A 22,828-nucleotide genomic window follows, 5' to 3' on the forward strand; every position below is an offset into this window, starting at 1 on the left:
CAACCCTGAATGCACTGTCCAGCAACTTTTGGGCACACACAGCCATTTTCTTTGAGAAACGTCATGTTTGTTAATGAATGGTACTGCCCCTTCACTCAAACAGCAGCAGTTGATCACAAAAGAAGTTTCCCGTTTTCTCACGTCCACAGGATTCTCACACCGAAATTAGTTATGATGTGTTCTGCTAAGTGGTTTTCAATGTTGTACTTTTCAAAAATATGCTCGAGTTCCACCTTGACTTAACTTGAAAGCACCTTTCACAAATCGGCTCCGAAAAGAAATTAACTGTCTTATTTTTGGCGCAGCATGGACGCAGGTGGAAGCATTCAGACATAGCTTTCCCTTGGCAGACCATTCGTCACAACTGACAGCTCACAGTCCCTAATCCCATCCCGCGTGTTCAATACCCGGAGGGCATGAAGCCTCCCGTGCCTTAGCGCGTGGTCGATATGTCGCCACCCCTCCGCCAAAAGCGGCGGAGCGGGCGTCAGCGCCGGCCACACGCGGGCCTGAGCCGAACACACAGCCGACGGTGGTGTAGGTATATATGTATTGGTGGACCACTTCCGTGCCACCCCCCGAGTGCATCGGCACGCACGGGCGCGGCAATAGCCGGAGTTCCATACCAGCAGGCCGACACACTGACAACGACGGCTATAACAATCCAAACGCTGTGGGCAGGCGGGCGCGGACGCCGGGACGACATCGCAGGATACGTAAAACCCGATCACACTCGCGTGGGGTTCGCTACACTCGGTCCTCATCCGCGGGTGACTATTGCGTAAAACACACGGCATCGCCGCGATGCTGCACGTCAGAAGCTACAACGACGCCTCCGTCACAGCCGTCAGCTTGATGCGCGTCCACTGGCTGATGCCCGCCGTGCAGTGGCCGACGGCCGACTGCCAAGTAGCGCGCACTTCCCGAGGGCGCGGACTAGTCGATACCCTCATAACCCCGGGCATGCGCCACGCCGGACCTGATAAACAATATAGGGATAACAAAGGTGGACTGCACACGTCACAGAGGTGACGTGACGTCACAGAGGTAAAATGGACAACTAGCCGCGCCCCACCGAGCCCGCCTCCATGTCAGCATCACCCACACTGGCCACTCGAGCTGACCCGCCCAGCGCGGGTGCCCACTACTGAGTAAACACGCGCCACCCAAACGCGGACGCCGTCTGCGCAACGGTTGCGCCAGCAGCCGACGCGTGAGCTGCCGGCGCGTGCGCCCACCATGCGCCCGTCAGCCGCCACTGGCCGGACGCGCCACCTGGCCACCTCCGCCGCCGAGGAGCCGGCCGGGCCGACATCACGTGACGCCGGGCCGCACGAAGCCGGACATGAGTGACTGCGGCAGCGAGCTCAGGTACTCGTCGCCGTCCGACTCCACCTGTGGCGCAAGGAGGCGTGTTGCATCTTGTTTGTGCTTGAAACGCGGACGCTTTGACAACGCTTGAAGGCTTTTCTCGCGTCTGCCAATACGCATAATGATCGGATAAAGGAAGATGACTGGCAGAAAACCCACAAATTACAGAGGGTTAAAGTCTACAGAAGGAGGGGGCGGGGGTGACACGGCGTACAGCAGTGCTGTAACATCCCCGTAGTGGGAAGGACGCTAGGCCAACATCACGCCAAATCGTATGCGGTGGGGCGATGGGAGCACAGAAGGCGCGGCGCCATGGGACTGACCGATAGTGCAAAGCGCATGCCCCATCAGCCTTGAGTGATCACGAAGGTCTAGCAACGCACGGCCTCCTTAACCTCGAGCACGGTCCGTGACCAGCCTGGCCACCCGTGAGTTCACAGTTCCACCAACAACTGGCCATTAGTGCAGAAACAAACCGTCACTGCATGTGTTGTCAACCGACAAGCAGGAACGATCTGATAACCGCCGGATGTCTCCACCACACCTTGATACATGGGGAGCTGGGTGTCGCTGGACAACTGCAGGAGCTCACCTTCACGAACGGGTGGTCTTCCAGCCGGTGGGCCTGCGCGCGCTTCTTGGGGTCGTGCACGAAGCAGAGCTCCAGGAACTGACGGCCCTCCTCCGAGAGCTTGTCGGGCAGGGACGGCGAGCCGCCCATGCCCACGCGGAACATGATCTGGTACGTGTCCTCCAGCTCAGGGAACGGCCGCTGTGGACGGTGGACTCGTCAGCACGGCGGGGCGGGCCGGCAGCTCAGCCGACCGCCCTGGCAGGCCCGGATACTGTCCACGCCGACTCAGGCTCGGCTGTGCTGTCCAGCTCAGCGCCTCAGCGAGACGACCGAGGAAACCGGCGCGCAGTGACAGCATAACGACTCATCCGACGGGCGCGTCAAACCCTGCTCTGCCGCGGACCCGGAGTACCCAACAACGAACAAGCTCTGTCTATTTCAGTCAACACACTCCCTTTGCACCTGATCGACTCATACGGCCAGCGAACGTGAAACACTGCACAGAGAGCGTCGCGCCCGACCCAGCGGCACCTCAAACGTGCGGCAGACACTGCGCTGTTCCGACAGGTCTAGAGGCACCCGGCGCGACATCAGAGACGCTGGACCAGCACACCGCGCGCCCCGGCACTCACCTTCCCCGTGGCCATCTCGACGACGCAGCAGGCCAGGGACCAGATGTCGGCGGCGCGGCCCTGGCCCTCGCCGCTCGAGCGGGTGTACACCTCGGGCGCCATGAACGCTGCAACAGCCGGCCCGTGCACGCGTCACCGGTGCAGCCGTCCTGCGGCTGGCCGCGAACACAGCCGCCGGCACGGGCTGACAGTTACTGAACACGGACCCAGACAGGGGGCGAGACGACTGGTGCAGCCGTCTTCTCTCGGTACCACCGTTCGCGGCGCGCTAGACTTACGCTGGTAGATAATGAAACACCATATAGTCTAATTTCAACACTAACTAGTTCATTGAACATTCCCTTATCCCGCGTAGACTTGCGGGTAACCTTAAGGCCACGTTGTCTTGGAGATTACCATCATCCGAATTCAGCACATTCAAAACTAATCCGAGATCAAACCACGACTTTGTAAACAGAATCGGAGTACCCTTAAAATTGTGTTTCTCCCCCTCCTCCCCCCCCCCCCCCCCCAGCCAGACAGTAGGAATCAGAATCAACCCCTCGTCTCGTACACCGGGCCCTGCATTGATTCCGATGAATCGAAACTAAACAGCAATCTGAGTCCCACCCACGCGCCAGGGATGGGACAGACAGCACACGGGGTGTACCCGGCCGTGGCGGTCCACCTCCCGGCCGGCGCCGGCGCACGTACCGGGCGTGCCGACCAGGCCCTTGACCTCGCCTTGCATGGTGGTGTGCGCCACGATCTTCACTGAGCAGCCGAAGTCGCCCAGCTTCAGGCGACGGCACTCGTCCGTCAGAAACACGTTGGCGCCTGCGGAAGGCGGGCCACGGTCAGCCGGGACGGGGGCGAAGCTGGACCTGGGGTCGGACGGGCAGAAGGCAGAGCTGCCCCGGCGGCGACGCAGGCGGGGTGGCGCCCGCTCCGATGGCCTCCGTCAGAATCTGGGTCCGCCGGCCGAACGGCATGCAAGGTGGACGAGATATTTGGAAGATGAGAAATACCCTAGGACATTATTTGCATCACCTCAGATTTTGCACCAGCTGCGCGGCCTTACACTGTCGGGGCCACATGTCAACTGCAGACATGCAGCTAACAGTGTTTCATAAACCCCCAATGTCGACCCCAAGGCTTTGACTCTGCCGTGCTTCAGAAACAAATGCTTCAAAGGAGGCTGTTAGCTGGTGGACACAAATGGCGTGCATTAGCAGGCTACAACCGACGCAAAAAAGGGTTCGATAAACAAAGCATCGGAGTAACCCGAACATCGTATTACGTAACATGCAAATTATAGGCACAGACAAGTTTACGTTGCGATGACCTCATTGCAACTGCCACTCGTCACGGTGTAAAAAACATTCCTTACAATGCCAGCAATTTGTTGTAGCCGGCAAATCCCAGCGAGTCATTAACACTCCAGCGACACATGACGAATGATGAGCATCCGGCCGTGATCCGTCAGGGCCACTGTAGCGCCTCCAACACACTGCAGATGAGTAATCCACAGCCACATGCCCGCACCAAACATCTTCATTAATATCTACCAGAAGCCAACAGCTTCGGAGGTGAGAACGCATTGGGACATCATTCACGTTTTATTACGACCTCCGCCGCCACCGCACGCGGCCTTCGCGTCCGGGCTGTAAAGTGCCAGCCAAGGGCACTCTAAGCCAGCCGCCGAGCCGCGAAACATACCGCCGACCGCCGAGCACTGAGTACCACGAGCAGAACACACCGCAATCTCACTGCCGGGCCGCCGACTCGCTGACGAGGGCCGGGGCTCGCGCGCGGAGCGCGAGGGGGGGGGGGGGCGCCAGGGGGCGGGAGTGGCGCAGCTGTCGCCGCACCCATCAGGAGAGACCGCCGACCAGGGGGGGGGGGGCGCAGCTGTCGTCGCGGGGGGGGCGCCAGGGGGCGGGAGTGGCGCAGCTGTCGTCGCGGGAGGGGGGGGGGGGTGTCAGGGGACGGGAGTGAGGGGGGGGAGCCAGCAGGCGGGAGAAGCGCAGATATCGTCGCACCCATCAGGCGAGACGGGCGACCAGGGGGGGGGGGGGGGCGCAGGGGGCGGGAGTGGCGCAGCTGTCATCGCACCCATCAATCGAGACGACCGACCAGGGGGGGGGGGGGGGGCGCCAGGGGGCGGGAGTGGCGCAGCTGTCGTCGCACCCATCAGGCGAGACGGCTGACCAGGCCGAGGAATTCAGCCCGTGGCGCCGGCCCGACCTGTCGCCGAACGGGCGCGCTGACTCACCGGCCATCGCAGCGCCGCTACTTTGGCCCGAAAACGGCCGGCCAAACAGGCATCGCTCATTCCGCTCGCCGACACATAGCGCGCTTGTGTAAACAGCGACGGCTGGCCCGCTCGAGTGATGAAGCCGGCGCTGACTTATCGCGCAGAAAAACGCCCACAACGCGGCGGCCGGTTACCAGGCCGGGTGAGGCGGATGTGACCGCCGGCGGGCGACAGGGGTGGAGGAGGCGGCTCCCAGAGGCGTCATACATTGGCCAGAGCACCGAGATCACTCGGTGGCTGTTCTTCCCGCAAAAACGCCCGCGGTACAGCGAGCACAGGGTGGTGATTATTGCCCGCTTCAACATGCAAGATGGTTTATAAGCACAACATTCAGAAGCTGAGCAAACACATGGGAGGTTTACGACAGGGGAAACTGCATAAACATGGCTGCTCAACGACATTTTTGCCATTGAACAGAGTCGTGCAGAGGAGGGCGAGGAATGTCTGTAACGCATCACACAGCGTGCACTGGTTCCGGAGCAGCGCCCCTGCCAAGCACTAAGCGCGATCGCGGAAGGATTAGTAAACGTCGATCCCAGGGGACCGTCGGCGACGGCGCCGCAACCTCCACGGTTGGCAGCGTGCTGCGGTGTCGCGCCCGGACCGCGTTGTAGCGCGTCACACACGTCAGCCGAGCTCTCGGGGACTCCGTCACCCAAGCACGTGTCAATCAGCGCCAGCCATGCGCGCGGCGCCTCCGCAAAGGTCCTCGGTCAATGCCGGGCCGACGGGTTCAGCGAGACGGGTCGCCGCTTGTCAGCGGGCCCGTTCGAGCGACCTTGCACGCTTGCGTGCACGAGGTCACCGCGTAGAAACCTCCCGATGACTTCACACTCTCCGAGTCGCCTGGCATGTGCAAGAGGCTCCACTTCGGCCGCCCTGCCGCGGCCCGGCCGCCTACGGCAGCGCGGCGGAGCCCGGCCGCCGGGCGTCACGTGACCTGCGGTGGTGGGCGGCGCCGGCGGCCGGCGGCCGGCGGTCCGCACGTGCCCGACGGTGGGCGTCGCGTCCGCCGCCACGCCGTCCATGATGGACGGCCGGCCGCTATTAGCCGGGCCATCGGCGCGGCCCCGGCATCGCTCACAGATCTGTTGAAGCCCAATTTCTTTGCCGGCATACCAGTGGCGACGCGGCCCGGAAATAGCCGCCAAGTGGCGGCGGCCGGGTGCGCTATATGCGGCCGGCGCGGCGGCGGCGTGTGTCGGTCGGGGGCGCCGGCGCTGGCGCGTGAGCTCGCGGCCGCCGCCGGCAGCCCGTGCATCAGCCCGGCGTCACAATAAGGCCGGGTCAGCGGAGGTCGGCGGCAGGCCACGACTGACATCGGCCGCAACACGGCACGCCGCCGCCCGGGCACGGGGCCTCCACCCCACAGCAGGGCACGCCAACCGGCCAGAGGCGACCACGTGCCGCGCCTCGGGGTGTCTCCGTCGGAACAGGGGGCGACCACGTGCCGGGCCTCGGAGCGTCTCCATCGGAACAGGGGCGACCACGTGTCGGGCCTCGGGGTATCTCCATCGGAGCAGGGGCGACCACGTGCCGGGCCTCGGGGTGTCTCCGTCGGTCGGAACAGGGCGAGCACGGGCCGGGCCTCGGGTGTCTCCATCGGAACAGAGGCGACCACGTGCCGGGCCTCAGAGTGTCTCCGTCGGAACAGGGGCGGCCACGTGCCGGGCCTCGGAGTGTCTCCATCGGAACAGAGGCGACCACATGCCGGGCCTCAGAGTGTCTCCGTCGGAACAGGGGCGAACACGGGTCGACCTCGGTTTAGCCTTCACCGTAACTCGACTCTGGAGGTAAACACGTCTCCTGCGAATGCTCTGCATCGAGAAGTGACCCGGCAACAGCAGAACATCGATAACACCGGCGGTCGCTGGCAGGCAGTCGATGATTCGTCGCTAAGTAATGGCGACGGAGAGGACATTCTAAGTGCATGCTACAGATCATCAGCTATTGCAAAAGAACGCCAAATGCTACAAAGACATCTTACGCCCAGACACATATGAACGGTAGAAAACTTTAATAACAGCGAGCGAGAAAATATTTCGGAAACACCGTCATCTATCTTTCTGGTGGCTTGAGGTGCATCGCAACATTCGATACTTAGCATGCTAATGGTTCAACTGATTGGTGATTAATAAATTTCCCGTGTGTACTAATGTGCTGGCGGGCACAGCCGCAAATAACGCCCTACATCTATGACCGCCCATTCGTATGGCGGGTGTTACTATCTTGATATCAATGCATTGCGTATATGGTGAGAGCGGTAGAAAGTAGTGCGATGGAGATGAACAATGACCCTGCTGCTGTGGTGGATGGTGTGACGGGAGTGTACACTAGAGTGTACTAGAATAACACTTCTTGGAAAACTACGTGCTCAGGGCTTGTCTGGTTCTCAGCTTCCAGGCGAGTTCATTGGTGCGATTTTTGTTGAAATTCATGCATGTGTAGGGATGCGTGCAGAGGGCTTAAAGTTCAACAGTTCTCAACTATTTTCGCTTTAAGGGGACCAGCCAGACATAAGCATCCAGTTGGTGGGTCACTTCTGCCAAAGGGAATATGTGAAGGGGGAAGCAGCAATGCTTAAAACCGGAAATATTTCAAGCTGCGTCGAAATGGGCATGAAACAAATCTTTGCGATCATAATGGCTCGATGGTGTGTGTGTGTGTGTGTGTGTGTGTGTGTGTGTGTGTGTGTGTGTGTGTGTGTGTGTGTGTGTGTGTGTGTGTGTGTGTGTGTGTGTGTGTGTGTGTGTGTGTGGTGTGCGTGTGCGTGTGCGTGTGCGTGTGCGTGTGCGTGTGCGTGTGCGTGTGCGTGTGCGTGTGCGTGTGCGTGTGCGTGTGCGTGTGCGTGTGCGTGCGTGTGCGTGCGTGCGTGCGTGCGTGCGTGGGTGCGTGTAGGGGCAGATATGATCCCTTTTTAACATCTTTCATGACTTTAGCCGTTCAGTTCCCTGTTCGACCTCGACGAACAGAACAGAAAATGTCAAGCTATATGAAATAGTATTGCACGTGCCAAGCAGATCTTTATGTTACATCGTTACTCAGTAGAATGAACGCAATAAACACAGAGTGTACATCGGTACACTTCAAAGTGTGTCCGGTGCACAGTTTTGAAATGTGCTCATCTTCCACCGGCGGACTCTCACCTCTTGCAGAAGTCACTGCAAATGATCCCTGTCACCAGCTAAAATGGCTATGAAGTTCTCAATCATTTGCATATCTCTCTGGTAAATCTTTTATAACGTTTGGCCACCGGTCAAAAGCATGATAAAACGGGTAGCCGTGGTCGGTTTACAATGCAGCGGTTGGCTTGCTTAGCCACCGCCCCATACTGTTATGAATAAGTTGGAAAATTAGCCAAGAGAACTCATCTCCCAACTCCAACAACGCTTGCTCTCGAGTTGGTGAGTGGTGTAGCATTTTCAAACGCATTCATCATCGGTGTGGACGACAGCGTCAAAGCTACGGCTGCTTTCTTCATTATCGCTGATGTCACCCGGAATCAGACAGAACTACCGTTCCGAGCCTCAAATGGAGACGCAACCCGGCCAACGCTGCTCAGGCCGCGGGCCTGTCAACCGGGCGGTGGTGCAGCAGGTCCTGGTTAGGTTTCAAGTCACTCCTAGGGGCGTCAGCCGGCACCGGTTGCAGACAGTCATGCGGGTACACCGTCCGCTGATGCCCTTAAGGCAGACCTGAAGCTGTACCAAGCCCTGTGCACTACCAGACGGTAAACAGTCCCGTGGTAGGAGCACCGTCTGCTGATGCCTTTAGGGCGGAGCTGAAGCTGTACCAAGCCCTGCGCACTACCGGGCGGTTAACAGTCCCGTGGTAGGAGCACCGTCGGCTGCCATGTGTCACCACGTGACCTTTTGGAGTTCTGCCTGGTTTCGGGTGGTGACCGCGATAATAAAAAGGTAGCCATGGCTTCGACGCTGTTGTCTGGCCACCGACGACCGACCGTCAACGACGTGTGACCGACGCTATTGCCATTCACCAGTGCCGAATTATTTTGAGGACGTTGCGCCACTGGTCAACTGGAACACTCGATTGCCAGATATGGTAGATGAATCCCCTTGGCTGGTATTCCAGCTTATTCAGATCGATGTTAGTCGGTGAGTAAGCTGGTGTTAGCCGATGTTAGCCGGTGGCTAAATTGACCAACGGGAAGCGAACGACCGTCGTTCGCTTCACAGTGATTTTGGGCGACGCACAACGGTTTCTAGTGCCGTTGCTGAGAAATGTGTGCCAATGACTGAGATTGAGATCGCAGGCACCGTAGCCGGTGACCAGGATCAGCTGCAGTAGCTTCTGCAGGATGCGGAAGCCCACCGCTAAAAGGTCACCAGTTCTGATAAGCAAGCGCCGGACACAGTTCGATGCGTGGCGACATACAGCTTGTGTTCATAACAAGCATTTAACGGAGTAACGATGCAACGCTAAAGTTTGTCTGGCACACATAGTTTTAGTTACCTTGGCTTGCCATTTCATTTTCTGTTGGTCGAGGTCACACAGAGGATTTTCTGTTGGTCGAGGTCACACAGAGAGGTCAGTGACTTTAGATATTTTTACCCCTCTATCCTCTGTTCGAAGATTTTTAGAAAAAAACGTCCATGTCGACGTTAATGTCCTTTTTGCAGCGCCCCCAGGCCCCATATGGGCAAACATTTGTTTATACTTACGAACTCTGAGCTTTTTGCGCACCCCTCAAACATACATGAACGTTGATGAAATGGCACTACTGAACTCGCCCTGAACCGAAGAACTAGACAAGCACTGAGCACCCATACTCCTTCGAAAGGGTGTGATTTCGAGACACCCTGGCGTACAATGACCCCGATGTCGCGGTGAAAGGTGTGACGAGAGTGGACACTGACCCTTGATGTCGCGGTGGATGATGTGGTGGGAGTGGACACTGACCCTTGATGTCGCGGTGGACGATTTGACGAGAGTGGACACTGACCCTCGATACCGCGGTGGATGATGTGGTGGGAGTGGACTGACCCTTGATGTCGCCGTGGACAATGTAACGGGGGTGGACACTGACCCTTGGTGTCGCGGTGGATGATGTGGTGGGAGTGGACACTGACCCTTGATGTCGCGGTGGATGATGTGGTGGGAGTGGACACTGACCCTTGGTGTCGTGGTGGATGATATGGTGGGAGTGGACACTGACCCTTGATGTCGCGGTGGACGGTGTGACGAGAGTGGACACTGACCCTTGGTGTCGCGGTGGATGATGTGGTGGGAGTGGACACTGACCCTTGATGTCGGGGTGGACGGTGTGACCGGAGTGGACACTGACCCTTGATGTCGCGGTGGATGATGTGGTGGGAGTGGACACTGACCCTTGATGTCGCGGTGGACGGTGTGACGAGAGTGGACACTGACCCTTGATGTCGCGGTGGACGGTGTGACGAGAGTGGACACTGACCCTTGGTGTCGCGGTGGATGATGTGGTGGGAGTGGACACTGACCCTTGATGTCGGGGTGGACGGTGTGACTGGAGTGGACACTGACCCTTGATGTCGCGATGGATGATGTGGTGGGAATGGACACTTACCCTTGATGTCGCGGTGGATGATGTAGTGGGAGTGGACACTGACCCTTGATGTCGCGGTGGATGATGTGGTGGGAGTGGACACTGACCCTTGGTGTCGCGGTGGATGATGTGGTGGGAGTGGACACTGACCCTAGATGTCGCGGTGGATGATGTGGTGGGAGTGGACACTGACCCTTGATGTCGCGGTGGATGATGTGGTGGGAGTGGACACTGACCCTTGGTGTCGCGGTGGATGATGTGGTGGGAGTGGACACTGACCCTTGATGTTGCGGTGGACGGTGTGACCGGAGTGGACACTGACCCTTGATGTCGTGGTGGATGATGTGGTGGGAGTGGACACTGACCCTTGATGTCGCGGTGGACGGTGTGACGAGAGTAGACACTGACCCTTGATGTCGCGGTGGATGATGTGGTGGGAGTGGACACTGACCCTTGGTGTCGGGGTGGATGATGTGGTGGGGGTGGACACTGACCCTTGATGTCGCGGTGGATGATGTGGTGGGAGTGGAGGCAGCTGACGGCCGACAGCAGCTGCTTGGTGTAGCGTCGGATCAGGTGCTCTGGCAGTCCGGACTCCACCGAGGCCGACAGGCTCTCCAGCGTGCCCTCGCCGCAAAACTCCATGAAGATGAACATCTCCTCCTGTCAGCAGGCGGGCGGTGTTGATAAACACGCCTGTCCGGCGACGGTCGCCGGCGCCCGCCAGCTGGCGGGGTGACTGCCGAGCGTCTCCGGGCCGGCGGGGGGCCAGCCATGCCCGACCCACGCACACGTCACCCCCGGCTGGCCGAACACGACACGCTCCACTCCGGCGATGCGCCCCACCCACACAGCCCGCGCCGCAGCTGTCTGGCGGCTGGCCGGCCGGCGCGCCAGCGGAGATGCCCTCCTCTCCTCTGACAGCAGCGCGGGTCAGGCGAGCCTCGACCGTTCTTCAACTGTTGAAGAACAGAGAGAGCGTCTGGATGCGCACGGCCGGTGATTCATGGCATGCCACGAACGGATGGCTGGCATACGCACCAACGTGATGACGTCCGGCATCACGCTGGGGATAATAATGGATAGTATTGTTTAGATGCTTCTTCGAATTGTGGCAAAAGGGGATGGCCCGCGTAGGTCCTGATGTCGCCGATTACTTATTATATGCAGATAGGCGCCACAAATGACCTGGGTACCAATGCCATCATTAAGCGTCCAGACCGACATGAGATATCATCACAGTATTCCAAGCCCAGCGCAAGGCTAACAGCCTTCTCATCATTCCCCATCCAATATAAACAAACTGCAGACGACATATCAGCATATAACACAGCATCCTTGGCTGAGTGGCTGCCCACTAACGAGAGGCGCCAAGCTTTCAACCCCATTTAAAGTGTTTCGGAAATAAACCACGCCAGGAGCGCGGCGACAGGAAACACCTGTATATGTGGGCCCGGGGCTGCCAGCGTAAACGGCGCTGTGTGGTCCTCATTAGATCGATAGTGCGCCATAAACACGGGCCGCCGGTGCAGGTCCGGCGCCCGGAGCGAGCGGTCAGCGCCGGCCAGCAGCCGGCACCGATCCCGAGCAGGGCTCGGCTTCCGGCCGCCGCCTCGCCGCCTCGGCTCGGCTCAGCCCGCCCATTCTCCCGGGAGCCACATCGCGAGGTCCACCGGGGCCGCAGCTGGAGCGGTGCCGTCGACGACGCTGGCCGCGCCGCCCACCGGCACGCGGCACTGTTCAGCGGCGGCTCCGGACACGCGAGACGGACATGTAAACGGGACACCAAACGCGGTGTCCCGTTCACATGTCCGTTCACATGACACACCGGACGCGGGACACCAAACTTACATGTGTGGTGCTCGCGTTCTGGCGTCGTAATCAGCTGACATCAACACATGGACCAGATCAGCATGCACACGATACGCCAAGGCCGCCAGCCAGCCGGAGGCCTTAAGCGGGCCGGCGACGCCCACGGCATACTAATCCGCACCTCGGCATACTAATCCGCTCATCGGCATAATGATCCGCTCCTCGTTATACTAATCTACTCCTGTGCATACTAATCCGCTCCTCGGCATACTAATCCGCTCCTCGCCATACTGATCCGCCCCTCGTCATGCTAATCTACTCCTCGTTACACTAATCCGCTCCTTGACATCCTAATCCGCTCCTCGGCATACTGATCCGCCCCTCGGCACACTAATCCGCTCCTCGGCATACTAATCCGCTCCTCGGCATACTGATCCGCTCCTCGGCATACTGATCAGCTCCTCGGCACACTAATCCGCTCCTCGGCACACTAATCCGCTCCTCGGCATACTGATTTGTTCCTCGTTATACTAAACCGCTCCTTGACATACTAATCCGCTCCTCGGCATACTGATCCGCTCCTCGTCATACTTATATACTCCTCGTTATACTAATCTACTCCTCGGCATACTGATCCGCTTATCGTCATACTAATCTACTCCTCGTTATACTTATCTGCTCCTCTGCATACTAATCTACTCCTCGGCACACTGATCCGCTACTCGTCATATTAATGTACTCCTCGTTATACTAATCCGCCCTTTGGCATACTAATCCGCTCCTCGGCATACTAATTCGTTCCTCGGCGTACTAATTCGTTCCTCGGCATGCATGCAGCATGATGTGAAACGAGCCAGTGGACGACTGGACTTCGCCCACGCACCCCGTGTGTCTACTCCCCTAATCCAATTAAAGCACTCACAAAGACAAACGAGTCACTGATGACGTCGCAGGCACGCGGCAGGCACGCCCATCGTAGCAGAATTGTACAACTGTGGCAAACACAACGTTGCTCTAGCTCAGCATACAGACATTCGTGACCACGCTCGAAGCGGCCGGTACCGCAGAACGTCTCTGGCGGCTTTCACTGACCCTGTGAATTTCAACGCCGTAGTATTTGACGAGGTGCTTGTGGTTGATGCCCTCGAGGATCTTGAGCTCCTCAGCCACGGAGCGGATCGTCTTGTGGTCGTTGGGCTGCAGGTGGATCTCCTTCATGGCCATCAGGTCGCCGGTCTTGTTGTTGACGGCCGTGTACACGCGTCCGAAGCGACCCTGGCCTGCCGGGGGACGGGCGGACCGGGCGAGTGGCGCGATCCGCACACGGGACGGCCTGGCGCCGCAGCACGACATGACACGGGACGGCACGGGACGACACGGCCCGGCTGTGACACGTAATACCATGCGCCGTTCGGGATCATGGCACCGCGGTTAAGTCTTTACGGGCTATCAGGGAGGGCCTAAAATAGGTAAGAAAGATGGCAATTAAGAAACAACGAATAGACGCAGTAAATCGATTTCCGCATCAGCGAGCCAAAGCTGCTGTCATTCACCACCCAACAACGACGGAAAGATCTGAATTGCTTGGCTGCAGAATCCTGATGGCAGACGTTTTTTTGATGATGACTGCGTATGCATTTCCAATATATATATTTTTTAAAACATGGGGACTGGATCCCGGTTTGGCTGAAGCTTTTCTGTTCTTGCGTTGCAATTCAGGCCGGTTTGTAATCTTGCTTCCGTTGGGAACATCCACACTGGATATTTTCGATCGTTTTCATCTTTAACGGAGCAGCTGACAGGTAATTTTGTTGCCACCGAAATACCAAACAGGCACTCAATCTGGGGACCCAAATGCATGACTTATGGTTGACAGTTTATTTACCATCCCCACGTCTTGCATTTATAAAAAGGGTTACTCTCGTCCAATCAGGCATCCGACGACTGATAACCGGTAGACCGAGCTCGCGGCTACTCTCGCATCCACTCAGTGCCAAAGAGGGTCTCGAGTAATTCTGTAGTAAAGTCAAAGGCTTTGAAACAGTCGGGGCGCAGCGCATGGATGGCGGAAGACTTGACGACCAGAGACACCTCCCGCTCCTACATCCTGACCATCACGCGAAGGTAAGGCTCATGAAGTCTGGGGGACCCTTAGAACAAAACCTTTTGCAGACGACATAACAGAATAGATAATGCGCGAATACGTGCTATCAACAAGCTCTTTCAATTCACCCACAATGCTTGCCAAGGATTTCAGAAAGAATTGCACTGTGGAGCAGAATTAACATTCTCTAGAAGGTTCAAGGACCGAAACTGCAGCACTTATCATACGGACAGCCTACTGACTGGAATGTATTCATCAACGAAAATTTAACCCATCTCCGCTGCTCGAGCACCAAATATGTGTTGTTTTCTGGTCAGCTGAGAGTAGCTGTGACGAGCACACCTAGGTCGATGCCCCTTAATAAATCGTCTAGCGAGAGGTGGCCGGTCGTGGAGCCAAACTGGTGACCAACAGGAGCCAAATGATTCACGGCAGCAGAAATAGGCCAATCCATCACAACCACGGCCAAAAATAAATACTCGCGACGGCACGTGTCCACCATCCCCGGTCACCACGCGGTCCCATCAAAATCGCAACAACATTCGAAATGCGCCGCCTGGGCCTCCAGGGGTAGTCACCGCCTCGATCACGCCGTAAGTTGACAACCCCATCTGTCAACGAACAACGGCCACCCCCGCCGACACCCACGCCACGCCGCCGCGACCCGGCGCACTAGGCAGCCGCCCGGCTCGCCGCTGCACGGCGCCGGCGCCTCAGCTCGCGCCCGCCGCGCCTGTGGCTCACGTGACGCGGCGTGACGTGACGTGACGGCCGCGACATGACGCCCGGCACGCTGCGAGGCGGCGGGCGTGGACGCGCGACGCCGGCGGCGACGGAGTGGCGGGCGCCGTCGGCCGCGTATACAGCGCTATCTGGCCGCGTGCCGGGCCCGGCGGGGGGCGCCGGCGCCGCCGGAGGCCCCCCTCGGCTGTCGCTGCTGTCCTCGGCCGTTGTAAAGCTGGCGTGAGGGCTGCGCCATCGTGCCGACGGCGATGGGGCCATCCAAGCCGGTTCAGCAGCGCCCAGGGTCTGGCCGTCGCAATCAAGTGCTTGTTGGTCTGCTCAGATACGCCGGCACGTAGCGGGCGTCTACCGGCATCAATTGGATCATCCGGTACGTTAAACTGGTGCGTATTCGGATACAGAGACGATTTTCCATTGCAGAGTTATTTCCGGGCAAATAGAAACTGGATTGCTTCCTGCGCAGCGAAGGAAGTGAGGTTTCCAGTCAGGCGCGTTAACAATCACGCATCGTGTAGGCACATCAATCCCGAAGGTTCACCTCGTAGAGTGGAGAAGCGGTGTGGACCACACGACAGAGAGACGGGTGGACCGCGACCGTGGGCGCGAGCCGCCGCCACGGCCGCGGCGCGAGCCGTGCAACTCAGTGACCTCGGGCCATGCGCGGCAAGTTCGGTGGTGGCGGCGGCGGCGGCATGTCCGCCGCTTCCGCCGCCGCCGCCGCCGCCGCCGCCGCCGTCGCCAGGAATGCTGCACGGCCGGGCCGACGCGCGATACGGTATCGGCCCGGCAGCCGACCGGTGCCCTGGGGAGCGACCGGTAAACAGAGCGCGGCGCCCGGCGGAAGGGTCGAGTCTGGGCGGCGCGCCGCGCGGCGGACGTGCCGACCGTGACGACGACGGCGGCGGCGGCGGCGGCGGCCGGCGACACTGAGACGGCAGCGTCGGTGCATGTGTGAACTGACGCCACGGACTCGCCGATGCCGCGGAAGGGACACGAGGGGGTTTACGGAAGAAAATTGGAAGGGGCGCGGGTATCACGGATGGAATCATTGTTCGGACTATCGCCCTTGTCTGGTTTATTAGCATGCTCACAACGTTTCGGCTTAATAACTCCGGCCCATGTCAGGCGTTATTGAGTTCTGGGAATGGCTGGACGATGTTCAGGTTTCAGCCATGTACACGTCACAGTCCGAATAATCTCTTCGACATTGTTGAGACTGGAACCAGGATTTTCTAATTATGAGTGCAGTGTTCTACCACCTGAGCTAACCAGGAAGGACCTTCGTTCATTCCTTTCTTTCCTTCAGGTTAGCTCAGTTGGTAGAGTACTGGACTCACCATTGGAAGATTCCGCTTCCAAGCCCAGCAACCGCAAGAAGATAATTTTGACTGTGCCGTGTACACGGCTGAAAGCCAAACATCATCCAGTCCTTCACAGGATTCAATCCCACCCGCCGTAGGCCGGAGGGCTTACTGACCGAAACGATGTATACATACTAACACAGCAGACGAGGAAGGTTGTCCGAACAATTACTCCATCGGAGATACACTGTTACCTGTCGATGACAGAGGGTGTAAGCTTCATGCTTGGATCTCATAGCAGACTCTAAACACGAGCGACGTCGACGACGTGAACGCCAGCACTGACGCCAGGCTATCACACAGAAGGCAGCAGGTGCACGCCCGGGTCCATCTAATCACTCTAAAACCCCAAAGCCGCGCGCGAGAGTGATACAAGAGCAAGTACCATTCTGACACGTCGCACCGCTCACGACCTGGAGTCCGTCGTCGTCGTCATTGGGGCTTTACGACGCACTTAGCTGCTGGGGCTATGTGGCGCCGCCTGCCTGGCAGGAAGGGTGGGCACCGAGGGGAATCGAACCCCGTACCTCTGGTTTCCCAGACTTGGAGTTCTCCGAGCCAGCCTCTGCTGGTGACACAGTCGGGGATGCCAGGCTCCCTCCATTGGGACAGCTCGTCTGTGTAGTCTGACGTCGCAAGTCTGGCTCGGTCGAGACCACCCGCGTCCAGCGGGGACAGCCGCCGGAACAAACTCCACTTGGATCGCAGTTCTCGCACGGGTCACTGCTACTTCCGAACGTACAGATGTCATAAATCCAGCAAGCGGCCGCCAAATACCGACATGGTATCAGCAGGATCAAGCGACATGTCGCGACAGCTCACGAGCTCAGTGCTGAAACTGTTGGCAAGCTGTCGTCCACTTGGTGAGCACGGCAACCCACGAGCCGAACGATGACATGACGCCGACACCAGGCTGTCACCCAGGGGTCAGCAGGTGCACACGGCTCGGATGGCAATTCATAAACGCTGACACACTGTGGCCGTCATTTCGGAAGCCCTAATTTGTACAGAATCTTACTATAGCAATGAAGTGATGTTATGACTAATCTGGCAAAATAAAGAGAGAAAGAACACTGACGGCAGAGGTGCTGACCATTGTACGGCGAAGTTATGCGAGGTGTCAAATGCAAACACGCCCGGGGGCGTGCGCTTAAACCACCAACGATCAATGGTGGAGTAATGGCCGACGACCAAAACCTCGAGCATCAAGTCATCTAATTCTGAAGATTGGTAGAAGTCACGGACAACGCCTAATGCTCAATAAGCTCATCGCCTGATGGGATTCTCCCAGAGCCCGCTGGAAGATGGGATCCAGCGAGCTTGTGGACCTTCCGGGCTGATGGCTCGTGAGCCGTGTGGTGGAGGTAGCTCCTTGAAGGGCCGGGCTGCTGCTCGGAGGCGGCAGGGTCGCGAGGCCTTCAGCATCTCGCGGCGCTCGCCGGGGGCGGCGTGTTGGACAGCTCAGCGGCGGTGCATGGTGACGACAGCGAAGCGCCCCCGATGGTCTACCGGCAAAATACCCAGTACCACTCGGCCGCGGACAAAAACGCTCCTCGCCTGGCAAAGAAGACCCTTTGCCGGGGCTTTCCAGCCAGCATAGCTGGCGCTCGGACCCGCGCATGCCGAGGAGATCGCCGCGGACGCCGTGTGTCGGCGATCAGCCAGCCTCCCAGATGTCCACGGCATCCCATCCTCACGCTCCGCGCTGGCAGCCGGTCGCGGCTGAAGACCCCGTGGCCTCGTGCGGCCGTCACGACCCGTAACATGAGGTCGGTCCGTCTCAGCTCTGGAATCCATGTGATCTGTCAAATGCCAGTGTTGATTTGGCAGCGAGTGTTGATTTCCACCCGCAGCGCCACTCCTCGTCTGGCTTTCAGAAGCGCGTCTCGCTCGCGAGTTGCGTATACGTGACGAGACAAGATAAGGAGATCTTTGCAAGAACGCTGATCGCAAAGCCATCCCTGGAACATCGGCCGACGCCGCTCATCCACGGAAAATTATCCTTTAAGGGAGGCACAGTAAAGGTGGCGGCCCCCGGCTAAGAGCACGAGCCCACCCGGGGGCTACCAATCCCAATATGGCTGTGTTTCGGAGCAGAGCAGCCGGGGTAGAAGCCGGCCCAGAGCCAGGCTCCGTCGCTTGGTGCCCTGGCGACCGCGGACAGCCATGTGGCGGGCGAGCCACCCCATCCGCGCCTCTGCGTCGCGGCACGCGGACAGTGCCAGCGTCGTGACCATGCATCCCGGGCCCGCCCGGCTGAGCGGGCCGCATGACAGATTGGCGAGAGATGACATCACGCGCGATACAGCCGCTAAATGGTCGGCGCCGGCTGGCCCGGTGTCGTCCAGGATGGACACCAACTGCGCACGGTGGCGGTGCGGAGGGCAGAGACTTTTGAGGCTACGTTGGTTTCTGAGCGATTCACGAAAGAGGACAGCAGCAGTGTTGGGACATAGTTCCAGAGTAGTGACACCAGACGAAGTTCCTTCCGAACAGGCAGTGCAGTTCTATAAGTGCATGAAATATGCCTGGTAAACTCCTGCGAAACTCCAGACACACTGAAACCATACTTAATCTTAACCATGTAAACGTTGATATACATAAATAAACATTTGCATAATGTTAACAGCACTCGTAGCACTAGAATCACAGCAGTGCGTACTACACAGCAGTTGAAAGCATTGGTCACCACGACCAAGTATTTGATTCCGAGCCAAAATACGTCCAAAAGGGCGCCTCACACGCCCTTTGGCAACGCAGCGCATCTGCTGCGATAATGCAGCTACAATGTACAACGCAAAAGAAACAAGGCTGGATTTACCATTGAACAAACGACGTGACTCGCACGAAAAGTAAGCAAATAAATTCGGCGTTATGGGTATGATGTTGCTTTATCAAGATCTACGACCGAGCGTGATGCATATTCCTTTGCTTTGACTCCCAATGAGGACGTCATCATCCACGGCGCCAACTGTTCAATAAATCGATTTAACAGTATTCTGACCTTCAAACCTTTTACTGTCAGGGGAAAGTCGCCTCTTTTTCTTCAGACATTTGTGGCTGAATATCTAAACCAAAGATCAAAATTAAGAGGTGACCGAGAGCATGAGAAGAGTGTCTCATGACAGACCAAAGCAGGGCAGCGCAAGTGTACCTATTCCCTGAGCAACCGACACACAGTTAAGCTCCGTTTCCCCCGCTAGAAGGACAGAAGCGGCCTGTAATTACCACTTGGAGATCTGGTGCGCCTCAGACGCGAGAGAAACGTGGCAGCAGACTTGGACGTGTACCTTACATGCCCCAGAACACATGTGCTGTAAAGAACGGGGTTCGATTTACTGCAAAGCACGGACTATTTGCCATAACAATTGTCACGTAACGCGAATCCTGTATGGGATCCTCAGAATGCCCCGTCCTCGCTCTCACAGCAAGTCCTCAGATCCAGCAGCCCGAAATGCGGGTGTAGAGAGATCTGCCCCAGCAGCATAATACGGTACCATCGACCGCATCACTCCGTAAAACAGAGTCGCTCTATCTTCATCTCCGGCTGCCTCCACACGCGCCCTTGTTCCCGCGCACACCGAGAACCCCGAGGCGACTCCGATGCCGCAGTGCCACCAAAGTCCAGCCCACCGACCCAGAGCCCAGTGGCCGTCACGCGCCCTTCCCGGCAATCCGAGAAGGTGAGCGTGACGATGTCGAACGTAGAGCCGACCGCGCCACACGCACGTGACGGCCGGCCCAGGCGCGGCGCCGGCCGCGCATCCCAGCGCGGCGCGGCGGTCCGGGCGGAGCGGCGGACGGCTCAGTCGGCGTCATGGCGCTGGCGCGGTGGCTGGTGCTGGCGGCCGCGGTCGCGCTCGCCGCCGCCGAGTACCCGGAGCTGACGCTGGTGCTGCAGCCGGACGATGGCGCCCCCTTCAACTGGGACGAGATCACGCGCTGGATGGAACAGGTGGGCCGGCGCGCGCGACACCTGCGCACGCACACCGAGAGGGCTATCGTCTGGCCGTCGGGGCGGAGCTGCCGAGCCGTCGTGTGGTCCGCGTGCAGAGATCGCGCAGATGTCATTCCGTCATCGGGAGATTGCCAGACAGAGCCAGTACTGAATGTTATAGGCTAGGTTCAGCCAGCTTTCTGCCGGACGGTCACAATTAGATGATAGGCCGGATGGGTGATGACGTTTGGCTCACCGTTTGCTTGTGCTCGTTCCTGAAAGGCATTGGCTTCTGTTCGTCAACCTCTCCGCCATACCTATTAACGTCACGGCAACGTCTTCTCTCCGTGTACCGAAGATTCAGTGTGCAGTGGCCTCGTCTTCAGCGTCACCCATGACAACACCCGGTCACCACTGCCGCAGAGCCACTTCCAGGTCGACGACTCGCCGCCGCAGCAGGAGTCAGAGCCGGAGCCGCTGCCGCTAGCCAGCGCGCTGACGGCGTACCCGGCCGCCGGCGCCGACCAGGCCAGCGGCTCCTTCCCAGCCGGATTCGGCGGGACGACCAGCGAGCCGGCAGCGGCGTCCGAGCCGGGCCCGCCGGCGCCCGGGGACACGGCGGCGGAGGGGGCCGCGCCGTCGGCGTGGGAGCCAGCTCCGGTGGTGCCGGGACCGGCGCTGGTGCCCGGCTCTCCGGCCGCCACCGCCGGTCCGGCGTTCGTCGGCGCCAACTGGCCCGTGGTGCCGGGACCGGCGCTGGTCCCAGGCGTCTCCCAGCAGGTGGTCCCCGGTCAGGCACTGGTCCCTGACTCACAAGCGCTGCAGCCCGGTCCGGTGGCGACGCCCAGCCCGTCCCCTGAGCCGGAGACACCGCCGCCGCCGCCGCCCCCGTCGCCGGTGGATCCAGCATCGATGGGGCCTGCCCTGCCAGTGGGCGCGCCCGTGGCCAGCGCGGACTTCCACGACCTGAGGCCGATGGAGGCGCACGGCGCGCCGCAGCCGGCGGCGGACGACGGCGACTACCCGGGCCTGTTGCCCGGGCAGCGGCTGCTGGCGCTCGAGATGGAGCCGGACACCGACCAGACGGCGGCCGTGCCAGTCGGCGGGTATGGCGCCGGCCCGGCCGCGCCGCCGATGCCGGCCGACATGATGGCCGTGCTGCTGCAGCGGCTGGAGGAGCGGCTGGTGGCCAGCGAGGGCCGACATCAGCAGCAGGCGACAGAACTGCGCGCCATACAGCACAGGTGAGCGCGATGTCGACCGACGTCGGCGCCGAAGCAGCGCGGCGCCGGCGCCGGCGTCGGCGGGGAGGCCTGCCAGCTGGGCCTGTGGCAGACGTCGGGTCGGGACGCGGCACTGCCGACAGCTCAGCACGCTCCGGTCATAATGCGGCCTGGGCATCACTGTCCGGGGTCCCGACAAGTCGGCGTAAACAGACACTACCTTCGCGCGGTGAAGGTCCTTAACGGGTGCTCAGCATTGGACCATAGCAGGTGTCACGAGCAAGCGGTCGCTCTCTTCCCCTTCTCCTCTCCTCTTCACCGACAGACCAGGCGATGACCAAACGGGAGACAACCGTTCCGAAGCACAAAGGGCAGCGGTCCGGTACTCGAACTCGAGTCTCATGCCTCGCCCGGGATTGGCCAACGCCACGTCGTCTGGCGCTCCTCACCTCTCGCCATACCTCCTCCCCAGGCAGCGCAAGGAAGAGGTGGTCGACCGGGAGAACATGGAGGCGCTGCGCAGCGAGTTCAACAACATCGAGCACAAGGTGGACAACTTGCAGTTCGACCTGGGCCGGGTGAGCGGGCGTCGCCATGAAGGCCGGATCCCGGCCGACGGTCGCCGCCGCCGGCAGGTCGCCGCGGGCCAGTGCAGGTTTCAGAGAGGAGCGAGCGACATTCGCGACGGGCTCTGGCCGACTGGCATCAAACCTGATCATGGTGTGGTCTGCGCTCTGCAGAAATGCAGAAGAAATATTACGATTACCAATGTTACACATGTACATATATATGAATGATATATGTATATGTATTACGTATATATGTATTAGATATATACATATATATATATATATGTATATATATGTATATATATATATGTATATGTGTATATATATATATATATATATATATATATGTGTATATATATACACCAAGCTTTGTAAAGGACTTGTTTCATACCAGCTATCTTAACGCTGTCTATAGCTTGTTCGGCAAGAGCCACCGCAACAAGCTTGGGCGCTGACCGTCGGTCCAGGGCCGTCTCCATTAGTCTCGTGGTCCAGACACGCGACATCTAGCCGGCGCCGAGGCCGGAAGATTCCTACACTTACGGCCGCACCACCCGCTGTTTAAAGCCGGCGATAGCCCATGTTTGGAGCGCCCCAAACAGCAAGCCTGCCCGCCGCAGCGCAGCCTGCACGCCGCGGAGCGCGGCCTGTCCGGCCGCCCAG

General features: G+C 59.1%; 1 protein-coding gene across 1 annotated transcript in view; it reads right to left on the reverse strand.

Moving 5' to 3' along the window:
• Positions 1–537: 537 nt before the first annotated feature.
• The window catches only part of LOC119109031 (mitogen-activated protein kinase kinase kinase 4), a 47,137-nt gene continuing 24,846 nt past the window's right edge, over positions 538–22,828 (reverse strand). The window contains exons 26-31 of the mRNA XM_037232572.1: positions 13,320–13,507; positions 10,910–11,078; positions 3,271–3,393; positions 2,578–2,684; positions 1,964–2,143; positions 538–1,395 (exon numbers count right to left, since the gene is read on the reverse strand). Of these exons, the coding sequence (XP_037088467.1) occupies positions 1,315–1,395; positions 1,964–2,143; positions 2,578–2,684; positions 3,271–3,393; positions 10,910–11,078; positions 13,320–13,507 (848 nt within the window). The 3' untranslated portion in view covers positions 538–1,314. The remainder of the gene's footprint in view (positions 1,396–1,963; positions 2,144–2,577; positions 2,685–3,270; positions 3,394–10,909; positions 11,079–13,319; positions 13,508–22,828) is intronic.

This window comes from Pollicipes pollicipes, unplaced genomic scaffold, assembly GCF_011947565.3.
Source record: "Pollicipes pollicipes isolate AB1234 unplaced genomic scaffold, Ppol_2.1 Scaffold_7223;HRSCAF=8565_pilon_pilon_pilon, whole genome shotgun sequence".
Taxonomy (NCBI): domain Eukaryota; kingdom Metazoa; phylum Arthropoda; class Thecostraca; order Pollicipedomorpha; family Pollicipedidae; genus Pollicipes; species Pollicipes pollicipes.